This window comes from Pipra filicauda, unplaced genomic scaffold (genome assembly GCF_003945595.2).
Source record: "Pipra filicauda isolate LSUMZ 115617 unplaced genomic scaffold, ASM394559v2 scaffold347_size1265977_pilon, whole genome shotgun sequence".
Taxonomy (NCBI): Eukaryota; Metazoa; Chordata; class Aves; order Passeriformes; family Pipridae; genus Pipra; species Pipra filicauda.
In genome coordinates, this window is record NW_024104473.1 from 710,869 (window position 1) to 733,354 (window position 22,486).

Below are 22,486 nucleotides of genomic sequence, written 5' to 3' on the forward strand. Positions count from 1 at the left end.
ATCGGGAAGAACTCCTTCCCTGTGAGGGCGGTGAGGCCCTGGCACAGGCTGCCCAGAGAAGCTGTGGCTGCCCCATCCCTGGCAGTGCCCAAGCCCAGGCTGGACGGGGATGCCGCCACCCTGGTGCAGCGGAAAGCGTCGCCGCCGCCTGGTGCAGCGGAAAGCGTCGTGACCTGGAAGCGCTCCCCGCGCGGTTCCCGTGCGGCGCCTGCCGGGAAGGGAGGTCGCGGAGGCGGAGCCGCGATTCCCCGGCATGGCCGTGGCCGCCGTCGCCCGCCGCGGTCTGTCCGCGCTGCTGCTGGGCCGGCTCCCGGCGCTGCCGCTGCCGCCCGCGCTCCGCCCGCCGCCCGCCCGCCCAGGCCCCGCCGCCCCCCGCCCGGGGCCGCTCCGCGCAGCCCTCCGCACCTACAGCCAGGTACGGCCCGCGGGAAGGGCGGGCACCTGCCCCCGCGGGAACCCGCGTCCTTCCGCCGCTTAACGCGGGGGGGTTTCTCGTGTCTCGGCGCCAGGTCACCGATGCTCCGTCCCAGGAAGGTCGCCTCTCCGAGCAGGAGCCCGGCTCGCCCAAGGCAGAGAGTGACGGTGTCTACCTCGTCAGGGCACAAGGATTCCCCTTCTCGTGCACCGAGGAAGATGTGCTTACCTTCTTTGACAGTATGGCTGTTCGTTTTCCTGGCTGACTGTCCTGTCTGCCTCTGAAACCGTAGCTCGTGATTACCTAGCAGAAAGAAAATTTAGAGATCGTTAGCCAGAGAAAGATGAGGTCTTATTACTGCCGCAAAAATATCCACAATTGGCACATTTAAAGCAAGTATTCAATTTCCAACCTGCCAGACAACGACTAGAAGCTCACCCTTATGGCATTTTATGTTTAATTGTACAAGTCCTTCCCTTCTTAGTGTCTCCACAGCAAAGGCAATCCAATTCAAAGTGATGCCTGTACAGACCATTGTGGCTGGCTTTATTCCCTCAACTCCTCTCTTTAAGAAATTGGAGTGTGTTTTTACTGATTGGTTTAAACTTGAGTGTTGCTTTCTAATTCAGAGGCTTTTCCATACCTCTTCAGGGCTGATCCCTCCATACTGTAATACATTGCCACATCCTTCCAGAGGCCAGATCCAAGTTTTTGAATTACTTACTTACCTGCCAGACTAAATTAAGTCGGTTTGAAGTCAGATTCAAGGTTAGGAATAGGTGTGTTCCACTCTTCGTTTTGCACTGCTGGGATGGGATCAGCTCTGTGTGGTGTAGTCAGGATAAAGAGACCCCCGTGTTTGATGTAGTTCTGTATGTTCCTCTGTGGTCTGTTCCTTGATTTCCAGGCTGTAGAATTCGGAACGGTGAGAACGGGGTGCACTTCCTCTTAAACAGGGATGGGAGGCGCAGGGGGGATGCCTTGATCGAGCTGGAGTCCAAAGCAGACGTCCAGAGAGCCCTGGAAAAGCACCTGAGGTACATGGGCCCACGCTACGTGAAAGGTGGGTTTGGAACAGCACGAGTGACGTTGGAACAAAACTTCCAAGTGAATAAGAGCAGCTTTGTTAGCAATAATAAAGTGGGCTGGCATGGAGAGGTGCAGGGTTTGGAACTGAGCAGCAGATCAGCCAGTAAGGCATCGTTGATCCAGATTTTCCAAGGCTGGGCAGGGAAAGCAAAGGGGCAGGACCATAGAGCGTGGGGTGGGGGAAGAAACGGGATGGAGCTTTGCAGAGGGGGAAAGCTGCTGTAGGGGAATGCCCTCGGAGTGCTGCCATGAGGGACAATGTTCCCTGCCCATGTTCCTTGCAGTGTTTGAAGTCCACGACAGCGATGTGGAGGGCTTGATGCGGAGCCTGCGGGATGAATCCCAAGCCATGAACGATGGAGTGGTGCTGCTCCGAGGCCTTCCCTTCAGCTCCACCGAGGAGGACATTGCGGATTTCTTCACAGGTAACTCAGCCCGCTCTGTGCTCTTCGCTGGCCAGGCATTTACTGCCTTAAGTTGATGCTTTGTTGTTCCCCAGAGGGATAAAAGCAAAGCAGGTGCAGCCTTGAGAATCTTAAGCACCACGAGGAGTTGGTGTTCCTCTGGAAGTCACTCAGGCTGCAGAGTCTCCCTGTACCTCTGACTTGGTGCAGGTCTAACCCAGGATCAGTTCTTGGGGCCAGGGGAAGAAAAGGAGAGGGAGCCAGATGCTGGGATCTGGCATTGGGTTGCTACCAGTTGGACATTTGGCAAAGCTGAGAAGGAGGAAGGCCTCTGTGGTAGTTACAGCCCAGGTGAATGCAGTGTGGGTGTTCACAGCCGCACGATCAGGATAGGTGGATCACGTATACCACTGGAGACTTTGTCCCATACTCACTGCTAGAGCAGTCCAGGTGGTTCCTGGCTCCCCAAGATGATGATACACAGCACAGAAATTGAAACTCACTGGGGGAAGAGCTACCATAATAATAAGAGAAAATTTCAAGAATATTTGTGCTCTGGACCTCTTTATTCCCTAGAACTTGCATTTACTTATTTCCAGTTATTTGAAGCCTCAAGTTGATTTAATTTTTTTAATTAAGCCTTCTGTGAAAACTAACTTGAAGCAAATAAATGAGCAGTTGTTTCAGAACTACTTAACTGCCTGATTAGGCAGTCAAAACCCAGAAGAATAAGGAAAAAAGAAGTCTTTCTGAGCTATGGCACAAGTTCCTGCCAAGGTCAATGCCTCTTTCTCTCCTCCAATCTCTAGGTTTGAAAATAGCAGACATAGCCTTCATTTATCGGGGAGACAGAAGAACAGGAGAAGCTTTTGTGCAGTTTGCAACTCCTGAAATGGCAGCTAAAGCCCTGTTACGGCACAAAGAGTATATGGGAAATAGGTGGGTACTTCCCTGGGGTCCCAGGGGGTAGAAGAACATGTTATGGAGCACCTTATTCCCTTCCTGCCTGGTGGAACAGCTCTTCTCACACTCACAGTGTCATTAAGGAAAGCAGAGGCACCTGCAGCCCTCGTAGCCTGGGGGAATACGGGGCCTCTTGGAGAAGAGTCTCAGGTGTTTTTAGGTGTTCCTGAAGAGTTTCTCATCCCAGCAAAAAGGGCTGACAGCCTTCGGAGAGGGGAACACTGGATAGACACAGGCTGCCCAGCCCCAAGTGCACAGGAGTCCTCTGCCTCCTTCAGACATGTGACCCTCCAGATTTCCACCAGGTTTCTCCACGCTTTAGGCAGTTTTGTTGGCCAGCCCTCTTCCCTTCATCCCTGTACCAGACAAAGAACAGGTTTCCCGGCGTGAGTCCCCTCCCAACACCACACCATCTCCCACCTTTTTGGTTACCAGATCCCCATGGGCTGCCCTCCTTCCTTGGGAAGTTAACCATTTTACTCCAGAGCACTGAGCCCTCTGCCACACACTTACCTCACCAGAGCCTCTCTCCTCTCAAGCAGAAGCACAGACCGTTTTTTCCAAGCATAAAGGTGTCATTTGGGTTTGAAAAGGCCTTTAAGATCTTTGTGTCCACACATTAACCACAACACTGCCCAGCCCTAAACCCTGTCCCTAAGCACCACACCTGCATAGGTTTTAAAAACCTCCAGAACTGTGCTCAGGAAAGAAAACCCAAACAATCAAAAGTGCTTTCCCCTGCTGAGTTTTCTGACTTCAGTAATCTATAAAACTCTTGTTCTGCACCCCACATAACAAAAGATTTCTCCTTACCTCTTCTCCTGGACACCCCTGCCTTCCTGCTTTTTACAGCTTGCTTCCTTTTCCCAGAATGCATTGTGTTTGCCCCCTCCCCCTCAGAAGTAGACAGCTGCTCTGTAGGCAGAAATTAATTAATTAATTGAATTAATTAACAGACTTCCCTCCTCTCCAGTAGAGATTAATTCTGAATCTACTGTTAGCTTTTCCTTTGTCATGGTGGAACAAGAGCTGACCTGACTGACCCACCTGAGCTCACACACCTGCATTTCCATGGGATTAGCCAGGAAATGGAGGGGGTTCCAAAACTGCTTGCAGTTGCTCCTATTCATTCTTCCTGGTTTTATCCAGAACTGGCCTCCAGCAGTGCCCAGTACAGAGTGGGGGTCTGAGGGGCAGCTGAGCTGTCAGCTTTGCCAGCCTGTACACGGGGTTACTTCCCCTACTCTGGCTTTGGGAAGGGGGGAAAGCCCTCTCCCTTTGCTGTGCATATTCCCTTCATCACCACACTGTTCCTTCAGTGCTGTGGAAGTTGCCTGATATAACACTGCTGGTGCAATCCCATCAATTCTGTAGCCATATGGAAAATCTCAGGGCTCCACTGAAGTATGGAGCCTGTGTGACCCTGTGTGTCTTCTGGGTCTGCTTGTTCTATGAGCTGTTTTGGGGCTGGCTGTTGTTTTTAATTTGGGGTTTGTAGAAATAATTCAGTTTGCAGAAGTGCAGTGAGGGGAAAACAGTTAAAAGAATGAATCATTCAGCACGGAATCTTCCCGTGCCAGGGCTCTCACCTCAAGTAGCTGAGCAGAGCTGAGGCAGGAAGCATCCTGAAGGTGCTTTATCCAGCCCCTGGGAGCCAGGTGTGCCACGTGCTCTTCCCGTTTGCGTTCCAGGTATATAGAAGTGTACGTAAGCAGAAAGCACCAGATGCAAAGGCACATGTCCTACGACAGGCAGTTGATGACCTACTCCAAAATGAGAAGAGAATATGAATCCCTCCCTGAAGAAGGGGGATGGAGAGGCATGAGAGGCTCCAACGCCCAGGAAGAAAACAGTGAGTCCCTCCCTGTTGTGGGTGTTCTTCAAGGCCCCTTCGTTTCACCCCACGCGTCCACAGCTTTTATGGCAGGGTAACTGCAAGCACTAACGATGGTTTTTCCTTCCATTCCACAGGATTGTACAGGGGAGAAACGGAAAACTCCAGGAGCGTTTTAGAGCCTGGGAACACCTCATCATCACCAGCACGGCACTGTGTCCGCATGAGGGGTTTCCCTACCCAAGCTACTGCCCAAGACATAATAAATGTGAGTTACAGTGAAGCTACGGATGGAAGGTGGCTGTCATTCCCCGTGCAAACCCTCCCTTAATGGTTACAGCTGGAGCAACTGCATGTTGTTGATTTATTTGTGTGTGTTAGCTCTCAGAGCTGTGTGGCTTCAGGTGGAATGTGGGGTACAGGTGCCTGGGGCAGCCGAGGCCTCTGGGGCACAACAGGGATCCTCTCCCCTCCGTGGATAAGAAGGGATTAAGGCTTGCTGGGATGTGTTAATACCCATCACTTGGATTACTGTTTCTTTCTCACCAGATTTTCTCTTTTCAGTTTTTTGCTCCGCTGAGGCCCACGAGGATCCTGGTGGAATACAACTCCCAGGGAGAGGCCACAGGAGAAGTGGAGGTGCATTTCGAGAGCCGCGAGGACGCCGTGGCGGCGATGGCGAAGGAGGGGTCAGAGATGGGTAAGTCAGGAAAAGGGGGTGGGTCCTACAACAGCAGGACTGAAGCCTCAGGTAGTTTGGCACAGCTTGTCCAGCTGCTGTTACATCCTGTGCAGAGGGATCACCTTAAATGTAGATTTTCAAGTTAACAGTGTGCCGTGGGCTTTGCAGAGAAAAGCAAAAAAAAGAGAAAGAAAATGTAACACACACAAGTGCCTCTCACATGTTTTCCAGAGTGCAGTGCCATTGAATTATCCCTGAATGAGCATCCAAAGGCAAAGGAAAACTGTTAATGACAGTGGCACGAGCTCAGATTTGGTAAGTGCATCTGTCTCTGCCCTTCTTGGTCTGTTTTTAGCAATGTGGGCCTCAGGCTGATGATCTCTGGTACTGGGATTTCAACCCGCCCAAAGGGTAAAGTGGGGGGTGGCTGAAGGGAGACACCCCCTCAACCTGAGAGCAGGTGTCCAGCCTGGACCCCCCACCCCGCCTGGATGGTTCCACAAGTGCCAGTCCCACAGTGCAGGAGCAGCATTTAAAGCTCTGATGGGGTTGTATTCCCTGGCAAGGAAGAGGAAATGCGGCTAAACATTTTCCACTGATGTGGGTTAACAGTAATGGGCCTTTTGGATGGGGCAGGGTTTCATGTGACCTTGATGGAAGATGCTGGACAATGCTTTTCACTAATTCCCTTCTGAAAGTCGGAGGTGGTGGCCACTGCCCCCCATGGCAGGGAGGGCAGCTCTCCCCCTCAGTCCCAGGTTTGTAATCCAGGCCAGGGATATGCCCTTGGGGTGAGTTCAGGATGTGCACCCACCTCCCACCTGCAGCCTGGGCAGCCTCCCTGGCACCTCCCTCCTGTTGTCCCATGCACTGAGGGAATTTACCATCTGCCACCCTCTGTGCATGTGCTGCAGCCCCCCCAGACGTGTCCCACCTGGAGTCTGTGGTACTTTACTGCTGCCAACCTGTACTATTCTAATAGAATTTCAACTGGGAATAAAATGCAGTAGGGCAGGGGGGAGAAAGGAAAGCACTAAGCTGCAGCAAGAGAAGGATTTTTATTTTTCCTCTTCCTTTTATCAGGCCGGGTGAACACGTTCCTTGTGTCTGAGGGTGAACATCGGGTACAAGTGTCAGCGCTCAGCAAGGAGCACAAACTGTAAGATCTAGTTTAGCCTTGTGTAAGAGGAGCATGTAATAAATGTGCTGGACTGTGGGGAGTGTTACAAAAGCAGCAGCAGCTGCACTGCAGGAATGGTCAATGGGTGGAGCAGTCCTGGGCTCCAGGTGCAGAACGGTGCATTAATAAACACCAGGATTGACAACTGACAGCAGCTGAGTGATCTGAGTCCTCACACAGGTGCACAGTGTAGCTCTGAATCCTTTCAGACCTGCAGCCCAAGTGGAATGGGATGGAAGGACCACTCAGGACACCAGAAGTGGATGATCAAGTTTTCTTTATTGTGTGGAACAAAATTAACATCAGAAAACCTGCTCCCCCCCCCCCCTTCCCAACCCCAGTGTCCAGGTGTCAGCCCACGCTGGCATCACACGCAGTACCTGAGCACAGAGGGAGCTGGCAGCCACCAGTGCTGTGCTCTGAAGGGGTCTCAGCCACCTCCCTGCTCCATAGAATTTAATTCTCCGTGTCCAGTTTAATGCTCCCTCTACTAGGGAAATTGCCTAGGTCTCACTTTCTCCTTGGGGGATGAGTCACACTGGGCTTGGATGCAAGAATTTTACTGGTTTGGACCTACACAGTGTGTACAGAAAACTACTGACACTAAATTCAGTGTTTTCTCCATCCATCTCCAGTGTGTCATCCCTTCAGAGAATTCAGGAATTCACTTGAATTCCAGGCTTCTTGTATCTCAACACTGTTTACAACTCCTGTCCTACTTTAAAGGAATAGCGGCAAGGAAAGGGGTTGGGAAACTGCCACAGGTGGGGAAAAGAGCAAACAAGAGTGTAAGTTTGGTGGCTGAACACACCAAGGCCTAGAGGGAACTAGGAGAAATAATTCCTGGTACAAACCAGCACCAACCACATCAGTAACCTCAGCTCTGAGAAGCTTTTCCTGCAGTTCCAGCCACTCTAAAGACTACTATTAACTAGGGTTAATTCCCCTCCAAGGAATTAACCACTAAGCCCTAATAACATCTGTACAAACCCCAATGCATTTGTCACATCAATGCATCCATTTGCTATGGACTGTGGAACATTCTCTGGTCTGAGACTGGAGGAGGTGCCAGTGGGAAAAGGAGTGAACACTCCTGTGACACAAGGAAGCCACCACCGCTCTTTGGAGTAACAAAATTCCTTGAGGGAACAGCAACAAAGAATGAACCATGAAACCTCTCTGAACTGTGTTTGCAATTACAACTGGTAAAGGTGAAAAGTGTTCCCATTTTATTTTGATACAACAAAAAGTGAAATGCCAGGTTTGTGGCCACAATGTTTCCATGTGCGCAAGGGGGAGAGGTGGATCCAAGTGGCCCTAAACCAGAGCGTGATGGGAATTTGGCCCATCTCCTAAAGCACAGAGGGGGAACAGACCATTCACAGCTTGGTTTGGGGTTTCCCTGGGCAGAGCAAGCCCTTGGCCAGAGCCCTGAGCCAAGGAAATGCAGGTAGAACATGTTCACTAGTGCCTCACTTGGCCTGCTCACACTGTGTACCAGGGTCCCAGGGATGAGCCAGACTGTGCAAGACAGCTGGGAAAGGAAATGGGATTTCAAGTGCAGCCAGACATGAGGAATACCAGTGCTCCAGCTGGGTTTCAGGGAGCCTTTGCTCAGCAGCAGCACATGCCCAACACCACACGTGTGAGGGCAAGAACATTCCCAACTTACACGTGCAAACACAGCTCTGGTTTGGGCAGGGGCTCCCTGAGCCCTGAGACTGCTCCAGCAGACACTGGGGCTGCTCCATGTGACATTCCCAATGCAGTTCTCCGCAACACAATTGGATTTGGTACAGGGAAGGCTCAGAATGTTGCTTTAGTCACGAGAGACTCTAAACACCAAGAAGCTGCTTCCCTCCAACCTCCAAAGCACACAAGCAAGTGTCCTCACGTTCTCCTTGAACAACTCCAGAAACACCATCAAGCTACAACCATTGTCACCCCTCTGCCACCCATTCCCTACAAGGGGCTGCTGGAATACTGCTGGATGAGCTGCTGGTGGCAGGGATTGCAGACACGCTCAGGGTTGATGCTGGATGGGAGGGGCAGCTCGTGTACTGAACAGGCTTCACAGAAGGTGCCCCCACAGTTCTTGCAGGTGTTCTGGAATGCAGGAAAAGCACAGAAATCAAGGAGAGGTTCAGGACTTGGCAGATTAACTGAGGGAAAAAACTGAGCTAAAAGGGAAGAAGCTGCTCAGGGGCAGGAAAAACAAACCACTGAACAGGGCAGAGGGGAACCCTGGAGCCACCAGTATTTAACAAGGTTATACTAAGGGCAGAGAGGCCTGCAAGGGCTCGTTTCTTTGTCCAAGTCACCAGCAGGAATCTGTGATTCCAAAACAAAAACCAGAGGGCAGGCAGTCACCAGGTGTGGGCCACGTCAATACTAAGTTACCTTTCTTCGGTTCCGGCTGCTCTCCTCCTGGCAGAGCTGGCACATCTCAGCATGTCCAGGGCCCAACAGCTGCTCCTAAACACCAAGGCAAAACCAACACACTCAGTGAGAGAGCTCTGCAGCAACAAGGGGGGAACTAAGCATCTTAAACAAGAGCTGACAGGCAGGAATTCCCAGGGAACAGGACAACACAAGTGCTGTAACATCCCAGTGACAGTCTGGGGTCTGGCTGTGCTTTGCCAGGCAGCCGGGGGAATCAGGAATGGATTTTAGTTCATTGGATATACAGGAACAAAACCAAGACGGAGTATCACTCACCTGTTCTTCCTGCTTGCTGCTTGGTGACCTACAAGGGAACAACAGCGTCACTTGGAACAAGGCTTCCATCACCAGAGCTTTTAAATAAAGTATCTGGGCTACCAGGGAATTTGCCTTACCTGGTTTTTAAAACCCTCCCCCCATATGGATTTTTGAGTAGCACTCCTACCTAAATGGGAAGAACAGGCAAAAAACCTGCAGAATGCCTTCAGGAGAGCCGAGGAGAGGGAGCATGAACATGGAAAGACTGTTTAGATGGTACCCATACAGCTTGAAACTGGCTTTAAACTTGGGCCTGCAGATTTGATGCCTACACATGCTGTGAACAGGCAGCTAAAGCACCATGAGCCCTTGCAGGTAAATCATCAGCCTGACCCTCACCTGCTAAAACATTCCAGGTGAAACAGGGCTAAAAAGCATCTTGGGCACAGATGGTTTTCAGTATCTGGCAAAGCAGACTGGAACTGAGCTTATGCTATTTTTAAGATGCTACTTTCCTGATTAGCTTCCCTTCAGGACTCAGTGTGCTGCACCAGAGCCCTGACATTCAGAGCACTTCCCATGGGCTGTTCCATCCTCAAGCCAAGGCCTCAGCACCGAGCTGTGCCCAGGGGCTTTGAAAACATCTTTTAACATTTAAAACCAAATACTGAAGAAACCCTACAATGAGAATCCTCTTCTCTAATATTCAGCTTGGACACAAGCAATCTGAGGCCACATTTTTACACAGCCATCTTCTTAAAAATCTTAAGTTTTTTCTCCAACAGCTTCTCTTTATTAGCTCCAAACACCACTGATCCTCCAACCCTTCTCCTTTCCCTCACCAAAAATACATGAGTCCCCAAGGTCTTGCACTTGGCTTAACAAAGTTTCTTGAGTCAGAAAAAGTAGTAAGCAGCAGATTTCAATAGAAACCAATTCAAAGGTGAATTAGAGACAGATGGAGCCTTTCCCATCTGGAAGTGCTGATGGCAAGCAACAGAACCTCCTCCTTCCCTTTGAGAGCTATGGAAAAGCAGCTCTCAACGAAGACTGGAAATATTTCTCAGAAAGGGAAGTTGGACTATTCCAAACTCCCCATCAGCACAGTAATCTGAGAAAGGGAACCAGGACTTGAGAAAGGAGGCAGAAATGAGGTTTGTTTCCTTCCCTACCTGTGTGGCAGGACACTGTTCTCCTCTCTCAGTGCCTGTTTCAGTTTAGCATTTTCTTCCTGGATTTTGACCTTCCCATCCTGCCAAAAGGAAACATTCACCCGTCAGGTACACTAGAGGAAAACTCCAGTTTCACTTCTGCCACATGCAAGGGGAGACTTGGCATTGCTATTTTGGGATACTGGTCTGCTCCTCCTTGGCACAGAGGAGTATCTGGGCACCAATCTCCCCTGGGAGCAGTTCTCTGTGCTTTCTTTTTGCTGTGAACAAAGAGTGGACTGCACATTTCAGAGATGGGCTCTTAAACTTCACTGGAATTATGTGTAATATTGGTGAAAAAAGACAGAACTGCATCACTGAAGCATCCCAGGGAGCCCAGTGAAGGCAACTCAAGTGTGGCAGTACATGACAACTGTGGAAGTCGTCTGTTACTGCATAGTTCACATAATTACAACTCTAACTGCCTGCTCAGTGTGTGTAAAAACCCTTACAAAGCTCCTTGGGTCGTGGCACATGAACACCACCTATTTATTGCCTGAGAAAGCTCAGGAAAAGCAAACGAGCCAAGTGAAACTGCACCTCAAACCTGAGCCAAGAGCCTAAGTCTCATTACCTGTCTTAGCCAGTTCTTTGGCCCTTTTTTGTGTTCTTGGCCACACTGCTGACTGTGGCACCATCTGTCTCTTTCCCGCCTCAGTTCCAGTTCTAGGTGGTTCCTGGAATATTGAGGTGGAATTGTGATTAAAGGATGGTTCGGGGACAGTTGCCACTGAGAGCTGATGAACTGTTTAACCCTCTCTTCACACCCCCGACTCAAGAGCTGAAAAGTGCCTCTTGGAATCCCAAGCTGTCTCGCAGTGTGTTAAACCATAACACGTCAGGATGGAAAATCTCCAAGTCCTTCATCTAATTCTGGCACAATCTGGCATCCAGCTGATGCAAAACCAGACCCATTTGCCTGTGTCCTCCTAAGCTCACCCACGGACACCCATGACCAAAGCCACTTGCTGCTTGTCGGAGCAGCCTCTGCAGCTTTGTGATAAAGGAAACAAAGAGCTGGGCCAGGAGGGGGAGAGGGGACAACTCCCCCCCGTGTATCCAGCAATGCCCCCACAGAATTCACCCCGGTGACCTTGCAACAAGCCGCAGATGCGTCATGGCTGCAGGAGGAGATGCTCTTCTATTTTAAGGAAAGAGGATTTGTCTGTGTCCCTGACACTGCTCGAGTGATGACACTGCAGGGGAAAATGGGATGGCTCTTGACAAGGTCTCTCTGTTCGGCTTCCAGCAAAAACAAGAGCAGCTTCACCAGGGAAAAAGTACAAATCACAGCAGCGTGTGTCAGACTGACAACCAGGATCACTTCCCCTGCTCCACACCCTTCAGTGGTTGCTCTAGGCAGAGGTTTCACTGTTCCATCCCTGCCCATGATAACTGTTAGATCCCAAATTAGCACAGAATCACAGGAAGGTTTGCGTACATAGGGACCTTACACATCTCATTCCACCCCATGCCACGGGCAGGGACACCTTGCACTATCCCAGGTTGTTCCAAGCCGTGTCCAACCTGGCCTTGAACACTTCCAGGGATGGGGCATCCACAACTATTCCAGCAGCCTATGCCAGTGCCTAAATAATGGGCTTTTTCCAAGGATTTTCATTCCGGGGGTTACTCCTGTTGGCATCTAGCCTGTCACTTGCCTCCCACTCCATCCCCTGTTTCCCTACTCTCCATTAGACACAGCAAGAACAGCCCAGGAAAGAGGTTGGAAAAGGATCTCTTCACCGCTGTCTGGAGAGCTCTTCCACTTCCAGCTGCAGGCTGTTGATTTTGTCCCCAAACTCCTGCTTGAAGAGCCGGTTGTCCTGCTGGGCCAGCTGCCGTTCCTTCTCTGCCTGTCGCAATCTGGATTTGAGCCACATGAACTTGTGATAAAAAACAAAAGCCATGGTGGGGAGGAAGACTGAGTTTAACCAACAAATAAAAAACCCAGTGAAAAGGTAAAGCCAAAAAAAAAAAAAAAAGGGAATGGTAAAAACAACGGAAAGGAGAAAGACAGTTCAAAGCAAAGCAAAATGGGAGGTGAACCAGGCAGAAACTCTCATTTTCCATGGTTTTTATTTTATCACTACAGTTTACAGCCATTAGATGAGAAACAGAAAACATCACTTTTATCCAGATCCAAAGCAAACCTCAAGTACACAGAATTTAAAGTCCAATTGGATTTTAATGTACGTTACATTTCAGCTTTGCACAGGTAACTGGAACTTGCAACATAGGTTATAGCTACTCTATTGAGAATTAGTGCAGGTTCCTGGTCTCCCACGGATTGACACTCGGCTCGAGCGCCAGGCATCGGTACAGCAACACATTCCCACTCTGGGCCTGACATCAGAAACAGCCAGATCCTTAATTCTGTCTGGTTTCAGTGTTACTGACACCAACCCCACCAGCCCCAACTCCCTGTTCCTACAGCAGAACTGTGGGAAGGGGCAGGGGGGGCTCCCTGTACTAATGGGCTCTTTGGATACCTTGGTCAAAGCTTCCACCTTTTCCTTAGGATTCTTTTTTCTCCAGGCAGTTAGGAGTTTGTAGTAGCAGGTTACTGAAGGGTGAGTTTATAGGTTCAAGCATGCAGCTCGGGCATGGCAGGGAGGTTTCCAACAGGGCTGTGTCAGTGCCTGTGCTGAGAGCCCACGGAATAAGCCACGTGGTGGCCCACGCTCACATCCAGGGGAACCAGGCTGAGCCCCATGGATTTTTGACCACACCAACAAGGACCAAAGTGTTCCCTCCCCACTTGTTTCAGTCATGTTTGCCACCCACTGCCCCAAGAAGTGCCATCCCACAGGACAAAGGGAGAACTGGCATCAAAGAATTACTACAGGCGTCTCACCAGAGAAAAAAACCCTTATTCAACACTGAAAACCCCCAAATCTGATCTTCCAAATGAAAGAATATCTCTAGGAGTGCTTATAACCTAAAGCCCACAAGAGGCCAGCACGGGGACTTCTGTGATCAGAGTATATTAGTTTATAATAGTCCAAGCTACAGTTACTTCAGGTTCTGCACCGGGGTGTTAAATTGGCAATTATTTCTCTTATTGCGAGCTGATTCCAAGCTTTAGCTGTTCCTCCTTTAGCAAATTCCATTTGTATTGAGCAAGGCAAACTCAGAAGGAAATGAAACAAGTGTAAAAGGCCACCCTTCCCTTTCAACTACCAACTACTCGAACAAGGAAAGGGCAAGGACCAAATTACCACCTCCATTCCCCATCGCTGCACATTGGGTTCCTTTCCTCTTTATTTGTGTGGGTTTGTTTCTTTTAAAGAAAGGTCAGATTATTTTTCGTAAACTACGTAACTTCCCTTTCTAAGAAGGGGAGACACCTCCCAAAACACCTCTCCTCAGCTTTCTTAGCTTGGGAAGGACTGCAGGGTGTGTCTGGAGGGATTCCTGGCAGAGGTAGAAGCAATGCAAAGAGAAGGAGGTTTCCACTGAACTTACCACTCTATTGTGTTACTCTAAGACACCTATAGCTACTAATTCTGGACACATGAAGTTTAAAGGAAGAAGGATAAAGTCCCCACCCTCCCACCACGTCCCTAAGGCAGAATCCAGGCAAGCTGGTTACAGGAGGGCCGGTCCTCGCCGTGACGGGCCATCGCGTCCTGCCCGCTCGTCTCGGACTCGGGGCTGAACCCACAGAACAGAATTGAACAGGAAACGGCTTGGGGCACACACACAACTACTGTCAACAACTTCCAGGGATGCATTTTCTCATCTACTTCACAAAAAAGGGCAACACAGAAAACGAGCTGACTCTCCCGAGCTGGCCAACGTGATCCCGGCTGAGCCGCGCACACGCCGAGGGCTCGTGCTGCTGTACGGGGTGTGCACCAGCAGGTGGGCAGAGCCACAGATCTCCCACTCCCGGTGCCTTCCTGGGGTGTTTATTGGCCAACTCATTTGGTACTTGAACATGGGTTAAACGGCAAAGTTTGGGATTTTTATACCCGACTCTAAATCTCGGCAGAAAAACTCACTGATTTTAAAAACTCAGCAAATTCCAAATCAACTTTAGGTGACAATTAACATTTTAACAGTTGCTTTTAGCAATTCTCAAGTTCTCCCCTCATGAATGAGTTCTGATGTCAGAGCTGTGAGGTGGCCAGACATAAAAATGTCTAATGATGCTTCTGGATCAGTTTGTTTGCTGCACTATTTAAGGTTTTTGCCTGTTTCACCAAATCCTTTTCACTGTATAAATAAGTCAGAATGAGGATGATGAGAAAACGGAAAAATAATAACAGCAAGAGAAAAAGAGCAAATCAATTAGCTGAGTCGGTACCATAACATATTTTCAAGTAGAGACTTTCTACAAACAGTGACCTTGTTCATCAGGAGCCATTCCCAATATAAACCCTCAAATGAGAGCACTAATGCAGTGCAATGCCCTGCTCATTAACCAGGTCCCAAACACTCTGGGAGTACTTTTTCCAAGCTCACATTGCTCAGGATCATCAAGAGAATAGTTCAACTGGGGGGATTTTATCCAAAACCAGAGATCTGGAACACCCAAGCCCCTCCAAGCCTGGCCTCTGCTGCAGGCTTGGCTCTCCTGCTCCCGGTGCTCTCCTCAGGCAGCTCTGTCCAGCAGAGCACTCGGACTCTCCCCTGGCCCATTCTGGGTCCCTGAGACACCCCCACCAAAGGACACAGCGTTTGATCATGGTCCAAGCCTCCTGCCTTACCTTTGTTCCAGCTGTTTGATGGTGGCAGCCATCTGATTTGTTTTCTCTTCCAAGCGGCTGTTTAATTCACTCTTCTGTTTCACTCCCATGTCTGAACTCTGGGAAAAGGAGCAGTAAATGCCAAATAAGCCCCAATAAATCATTCAGCACGTGAAACAACAGGGCAAAAGGCAAAGAGGCAGGAAAAGGTGCTCAAAAAGCAAATGGCCAGGTCAGTATTGTGAGGGCAAATGTCTTGCCACACAGGTGCAGGCTCCATCTGGACCCCACAACAGGGCAATGCCATCATCCATGAAGCTTCCTAGATATGAATAATCCATAACGCAGTGTCTGCTAATATCATTTAATATCTTAATATCATTCAACTGTTTTGCACCAAGCCATTGGCTCAAGGAGAGAAGAAGCAACTGTTTCCTGTTCAAGTTGATTTTAGGATTTATTCTGTTGCTCTTTGCAGATGGTGTCATCACACAGTAACTACAGCTGGCACCCTCCAACTCCTGATCGTACTGCAACAGAAACTCCCACAGCTCCATTTTCACACCCCAAAACCACACAAGGTGCTTTCCCCAGTCTCATGCACACATTTCTGGATCATTAATTTTTCTCCAGAAGAAATGTCCTTTTCCTTTAACCTCCACCACACTCCAATGTTCTTGCAGCAGGGCACAAGTGTGCGCAGCCTGTGACCGTTCCACACCCAGCATCCTTTCAATAGGCAGGAGTAAAAGCACAAGAGCTCTCACTTTTATCTGGAATCCCCTGTATCTCACTACTTCCCTACCTGCAGCTTGAAGGACAGTTCATGCTTTAGGGCCCTGAGATCGTCCAGCTGCTGTCTGAGTGCCACCAGCGCATCCTGCTTCTCACAAACATCCTTCTCCAGCATCTTCATGGCCAGCTCCATCTCCTGCCGCATCCCAATCTGCGCCTCCAGCTCCTTCTCCACATCCTGGAACACAGGGAGCAGTCAGCATTTCCAGGAGGTCCCCTCAGCACCCAGGGAGAAGCCCCTTCACCGGGGCTCCTGCCCACCACCCGTACCCAGGAGCGTGCTGCACTGCCCCAGCATCACAGTCACACCTCTGACAAGGAATCCACATGGAGGCCAGTATGAAAGCCAGGTGAGCAGCATGGCTGGCAGGGAGTCAGGGAATTCTACATGCGCCCATCTTTGTGGCGGAATGGACTAGGGAAAAGCTGGCAGATTTTGTTTCCTAAAAACCTTCTGCTCTGGCATGTTTCTCCCCACACACTGTATTGAACAGCTCTGAGTGGCAGGGCCTGTCTGTAGCCATTTGGGGCGACCCCTGAACCCCCCCAGTCCTCACCAGCCGCAGCTGAGTCTCCTCCTTCAGCTGTTTCCGAGCCTCAGTCAGTGCCTGCCCGTCAGCAGTTCTGTCCTTGGTGACCTGAGGTAACAGACAGTTCACTTGGCATCATGTACTGCTAACCCTCACTTTTCCTCAGTATTTGCTTCTCCCCACCAATCAGAAAAACAAATGTGCAACAATTCAGGCCAAAACAGCACAACTACATCCCAGTTTCCCTGCCACCCCCTCCCTGCTGTCCCTGACACCTTGCCCAGGGAGCCATGAGCTCACTGAGGAAGCTCCTGGCTCCACGCACGCTCACTGCTCCATGCCTACAGCCAGGCAGGATTCCCTGGGGACAAGGCCCATCTGTTCCCTCTGCACAGGACCCACCTGCAGCCACTCCAATCTATTGTGGGGTTTGTGTGAGATACACCAGGAAATTAAGTGTGTTCCCAACACTGACTCCTTGGTTGAATTTGGGCTGGGCCTGCCCCAAGGCTCAGCAATCACACACATGCACATACACACACCCCAACCTTCCGACTGGACTCCAGGATGTAAGAACTTTCTTCCTTAACCCGTTCCATCTCTTCCTGCAGTGTAATGATCCTGTTGTTGGCAACTGCAAGCTGGGAACACAAGACAACAGTAACCTATCAAAGATGTATTTCACTTTTTTTTCTCCTCTCTAGGGCTCAGAGAAGGCTGATTTGGCTGCAGACAGGAGGAGCAGCTCACACCACCCTGAGGGACAGGACAATTGGCTCACAGCAACTCCCAGGGAAGACACCACCACAGACTAACAGATTACTGTAAGTGTACAGTCAAAAGCAAAAGTAACTTCAGAAAACTCCTTCTGACTTTGTAACTCACAACTTAAAGGCTCAGTGACATTCCAAGGGATCAGCCATGCTATTCCGTGACAAACCCAAACAGAAATCACCCCAATCCAAGTGTGAGTCCTTGGTACAGCTCAGGCCAAACATGCATTGCTGTGACATGTGACACAGCTCATTAAGTACACCCCGGCTGGCACAGCGTGTCCCTGTGTCACCAGAACCCTCACTTTGCACACACTGGGAGACTTCAGTGAGCAGCTAAATAATCCAAACCCAAAAAATACCACAGTCACCACTGCAACTCATGTCCTGCTGTCATGAAGTGAGTGGTTTAAAGTCGCTTAAAAAATCACCAGCAAGGGTGATACCACGTCACAGTGCAGGTAATAAACCAAAAGCCACTTATTCTACTCAGGTGAGACCTCCTGTCACCCATTTTGTCAGGGAACTGACCCCAAAAGATTCTACACTACATCTATGCCATTACTAATGAGCTGCACCATCTATTTTAAACCACAGGTTGTACCTATGCCTCATGTACCAGCCATTTGTAATGCTCAGACTAAATATTTTATCTATAATGACACTCTTTTATTTCTTGCAAATTTACGTAAACACATGGTTGTTTTTCCACCTTGTGCTCAGTAGCAACAGCCAGTGACATTGCTTGGCAGGTGAGTTATTCCAGTTCCATCACTAAACTCCCATCATTCAGTACACCAGGAATGTGAATAAACTCCTCCCTCCCTTGTTACTACTCCCTGATTCCCAGAGGCCAAAGCATCAGATGATTTTCCATCACACTTACCTCCTCAGTCAGCTTAGTGTTGGATTTTTCCAAGGCATCCACCTTGGCTTGTAGGTTGTTTACTGTAGCACTGTTGAAGAGAAAAAGCCCTACAGTAATTCCTTCTTTTTTCAAAATCCCATCTTCTCTTTTCTTCCACAAGATAGTAAAGAGCCAACAGATCATGTCTTACCTTAAATGTCTATTGAGTTCTTCCACATAGTTCTTCTGGTCCAAAATAGCAGTTATCTGACCATCTCTGGAAAAAAAGAAACAGGGCAACCTGGAATACTTGAATACAAGTTCCCAAGAGAGGAGCAGCAGGACAACTGTGTGTGTGCACCTACCCTTCACTGCCTTTTGTGCTGTTCCCATCTTTCAAATACATGGAGAAATCAATCACTCCAACCTAGAGAAAAAGCAATTTGCATTTTACATTGAACGCTGGGTTTCTGAGACAAAACCACTGTCTCCAGTTGTGACAGTTTAGAGTTACGACATCATACTGCTGCACTAGAGCAGTGATCCATTATACCAGTAAGCTGTGCAAAATTAATGAGCTTTCCAATTTAAAGGAGCAGAACAAAACCATCAAGTGAATCCCCAGTACCTGGGAGTCCAGGTCTTCTCCCTTCATGCAGAAGTTGGCATCGATGACGTTCAAGCCCACGAGGAGGCCAGCAATGATGGCACCTTCCTCTTCCATCATCAGCGCGTTGGGCTCGTAAAATTCACTGCCGGGCACGGGCGAGAGAGACAAGTGAGGGGGCTTTTCCAAGTCAGGTAGGAATGAAGTGACAAGGTCAGAAATCAACCCAGGGCCAGGCTTCTACAGTGAGACAATGCTGTATCTCCTCTGTGCAAATATTTCACCCAATCACCTCTTTAGAACCAAAATTTGCATTAATTCTAAGGTATATTTGAGACAGAGGAGATACAACAGTGTTCTTGCTTAATTCAGAAGCTAAGTGGAAGCTCTGCATTTCACAGATGTTACCCCTTCTCAAAAAAAGCACACATATACTTCACCATTTGGTGGCAAAGATGATCAAGATCTTAAAAGACAGCAGAAGTGAACCCAACCTGAGAGCAAGCCCAGCACTCACCTGAGAAGATCCTTTCTGTTAATCAAGGCCTTCATGTACTCTGAAAGTTTCTTCTGCATGAGAGCCAGGCGAAGCCAAGCTCTTCCTCTGCCTACAGGTGTCCTGCAAAGGCCAGAAACAAACAGTTCCAGACACTTTGCAAGGCACAGTCACCATCAGCTCTAATAGCCCCACCCTCCCTCAGCATCTCACACATCAGCCTCAAAACTATTTAACCTGTCATGACCTTCCTGTTAATTCCCATCCTCTGCAGTTTGATTTCATGAACAGCAAAGGCTGTTCCCATGCCTGACACATCATAACTCCTTCAGTGCTGGCAATATAGGCACTCTTGTCCATAAGTCTCCATGCTCTTAGCACAGCAAGAAAATATCCTGTCCTCTCCTCTTGCAGATCCTTGGTTAAGAATAGGTGAGCCATGATCCATTTAAATCACAGCAGGTGGTAGATGTATTCCTGAAAGTTGTTTGCCCTTCCTTCCCTTCTTCAGGATCCTTCTCACAATAAAAACCATACTATGTATTCATGCAATAAAAGAGTGTACTTACTTCAGCCCTGGGAGATCCTTAACACTTGCTGTAATCTCTGCAGCCTCAGGAACGAGTTTTTCTACTAGTTCTAGAGGTCCCCAAAAGGACTTATTTTGCCCAAGAAAAGTCTTTTTGGCTAGAAAACGAAGAGACAAAAAATGAGGCTGTTAGGCCCATGCTGACATAACACAAACAGTAGCCAAAAGCTGCCAGAAAGGTTCCTCTGGGGCCACTGCTGCTGGGCAGGCATTTAGTGTCATGGAATCCCAGAGCGGTTTGGGTGGGAAGGGCCCTGAAGGCACCTGGTTCCACTCCCCTCTGCTTTTCATCTTCACCTACTAGCAGGCAAGGACAGCACCCGACGAACAGTCTGGTACTCGGCAATTTGAGCTGTGACTCTTGTACAGTTAAACACATGCTCTGCTTTAAAAGCAGCTTCAAGCCATGAGCTGCACACAGCTCAAACCCTCAGGTTTGACAGAGCTATTGAGAAAAAAGACCTCTGGGTCGCAGTTCCTCCTCCAGCAAGGGACCATGTCCCTAAAGCATGGGGAAGTGCAGAAAAGAGTCATGAGTTTGCTGAGAGCTTGTTTCACCCCTGATCACTGAGTTACACCCGAGACATCTGAACCGCTGTGTCAAACATGGCAAGAACCTACAGCACCTCAATGTTCCACCTCCCCCAGGTTCTCTTCCCTTCCTGTGGCCCGCCAGGTCCACTGGGATCACAGCAGTGACCCTGCTTAGCCTCTCCTCATTCTCCTGCAGGTTTTTAAACCAAAACTGCTGTTTGTCCCCCCAGCCACGACCAACAGCCCCGAAGACTTCTCCCAGGCCAGTTACCTTTGAGGCCATGTTTCAGACAGTGCTCCATCACCACGAAGAACTGCTGCAGAGGGGCATAGTCCGAGTCCAGTGTCCTGCCCAGATTCAGCGCCGACTCGATCAACCCCTTGATGCTCAGTTTGGCCATGTTCATCAGGTTCATGCGTTCGTTAGCCATGAGGTAATTGGGGTCTGTTAAACAAGGAAGAAAAATTCTGCTGAGCGACAAAAGCTGGTTTTATTACACTAAAACATCCCACCTTTCTCCTTTTGTTCCTCAGCTTTGAGGACATTTTTGGGGCCGTGACACTTTCACACGAGGCATTCTGTAGGCCTTTTGTGGAGAAAAATCAACAAACAGCACCTAGTATTTTATGGCCAAAGCTACAGTGACATAGGAATAGACAATGTATCACACTGAGGGTGCCTCAGTACTTCAAGTAACTACAGCAGCTCCCAATTTTCATTAGGAGAAGTTTGAAGCCTACTGTTAACCCTGTGCTTTACACTATGACAATGTGTTATGGCTGTCACTTCTTCCAGCTCGCATCCCCAGCTACAAACTGGTAAGAACCCTCCACTTGTGGTTTGTTCTTCCATCTAAAGATCACCATGGACCTGCTCACACTTAATCCAGCAATGTATCTCTATCCCACCTCGCATTTCTCCCACAACATGGCTGTAACACTTCATCTCTGTTTATAATTCCCACTAATCTCTGTTTTATCAACACCACTGGTTTTTACTGCTGACAGTAAGGAGCAGATCTTCATGGCTCTTCTGACAGCTCCTTCTAAATCCCAAAACTCACAGGTCTCCCAGAACTATATTCTTCCTCTACCACATTATAAACATCCAGACCTTGACACCTCCTACACACATCCAATTTTTGAGCCCCAGTTCCCTGGCACAGGCAGTTTCATCCCTGTAAGGCCCACTTATCCAAGGCTGTTGGAAACAGCCACAGATGCTAGAAACAACCTCCACCTTCTCAAGTGAATAAACTACGCCTGGCAGCAGAAACCTAAGGGTACAGATCTAAGCATGAGGCACCTTGTCAGCACCCCCCAGCCAAAAAGAGAGCCAGGAGCACACCTTACAGAGCCACACCCAAGTGCACATCACTGCGGGCTGGGAAAACTCCACAGCCCAGGGAGAGTGCAGGGCAGGGGCAGCTGTGCCATCCAAACCCGAGACCACAGCCCCTTTGTTCAGGCTTTGTAAAAGCAGCTCAGGACAAGGCCTCTCGTCCCCCTCATTCTCCAGGGTGAAGCAGCACCATATGTCTCCTTCCTTAAACTTGCCTGAAACCACGCCGGGAGGTATACCACCCGGAGCAGCTGAAGGAGGGCAGGTGTGTGCTGGAGCAGGGAGTGCACAGACAGCACCAAGCCAGCTGGAATTGCCATCAATGGACAGCCACGAGCCCAGCTGTGCTCCAGGCCACATCTGCTGCCATGGACAAATGCCCCCTTGTTCAGAGAAATGGCAAACACGGCCAGTTATTCCACTGTCTCCTCCCAAACTCCTCCTGCCAACAAGCAAAGCCATCAAACCCCCTGAGGGTTTTAGTTTGCTATTTGTGTCCTGTCCAAGCACTGACTGTCCTGGCTCACACCTTACAAAAAGGCTGAGATTGGGCATTCACAACGTTTAGAGAGCTTCCAAGTATTCATGTAGGAATGCAATGCTCACAGCAGCACTGCACTGTGCAAAGACTGAATTCAGTGAGTGAGCTACTATTTGAAGCTGATGAATCTGGCACACTGAGCAGACAACCTGTTCTGGATTTGCAGTCCTTTTTATGACCTGCAGTCTAGCTGACAGTCACCATCACTGGGAATTGAGACTCAGGAAGAAAGGCAGGTATAATAGTGCAAAATCAGACAC

The 22,486-nt window shown here is 49.3% G+C and overlaps 2 protein-coding genes across 10 annotated transcripts in view; one reads left to right on the forward strand and one right to left on the reverse strand.

Moving 5' to 3' along the window:
- Window positions 1–253: 253 nt before the first annotated feature.
- Window positions 254–6,718, forward strand: GRSF1 (G-rich RNA sequence binding factor 1). The gene is made up of 10 exons (XM_027741179.1): window positions 254–415; window positions 510–654; window positions 1,323–1,478; window positions 1,789–1,929; window positions 2,718–2,847; window positions 4,563–4,723; window positions 4,843–4,973; window positions 5,270–5,405; window positions 5,619–5,702; window positions 6,471–6,718. The coding sequence occupies exons 1-9, from the start codon at window positions 254–256 to the stop codon at window positions 5,675–5,677; spliced, it is 1,221 nt and encodes a 406-aa protein (XP_027596980.1). The 3' UTR covers window positions 5,678–5,702; window positions 6,471–6,718.
- A 118-nt stretch (window positions 6,719–6,836) lies between these two features.
- The window catches only part of RUFY3 (RUN and FYVE domain containing 3), an 81,836-nt gene continuing 66,186 nt past the window's right edge, over window positions 6,837–22,486 (reverse strand). For 3 of the 9 annotated variants that reach the window (XM_027741171.2, XM_027741172.2, XM_027741173.2), the window contains 12 exons: window positions 20,615–20,788; window positions 19,790–19,907; window positions 19,242–19,343; window positions 18,746–18,869; window positions 18,483–18,544; window positions 18,329–18,394; window positions 18,157–18,226; window positions 17,046–17,138; window positions 16,525–16,605; window positions 15,978–16,145; window positions 15,194–15,291; window positions 12,539–14,699 (listed from right to left, as the gene is read on the reverse strand). In XM_027741171.2, the coding sequence (XP_027596972.2) occupies window positions 14,627–14,699; window positions 15,194–15,291; window positions 15,978–16,145; window positions 16,525–16,605; window positions 17,046–17,138; window positions 18,157–18,226; window positions 18,329–18,394; window positions 18,483–18,544; window positions 18,746–18,869; window positions 19,242–19,343; window positions 19,790–19,907; window positions 20,615–20,788 (1,229 nt within the window). In that variant the 3' untranslated portion in view covers window positions 12,539–14,626. Of the gene's footprint in view, window positions 8,674–8,967; window positions 9,043–9,285; window positions 9,314–10,439; window positions 10,520–11,052; window positions 11,156–12,224; window positions 12,345–12,538; window positions 14,700–15,193; window positions 15,292–15,977; window positions 16,146–16,524; window positions 16,606–17,045; window positions 17,139–18,156; window positions 18,227–18,328; window positions 18,395–18,482; window positions 18,545–18,745; window positions 18,870–19,241; window positions 19,344–19,789; window positions 19,908–20,614; window positions 20,789–22,486 lie in introns of those variants that run through there. The other 6 variants (XM_027741167.2, XM_027741168.2, XM_027741163.2 and 3 more) reach the window with 4 other exon arrangements.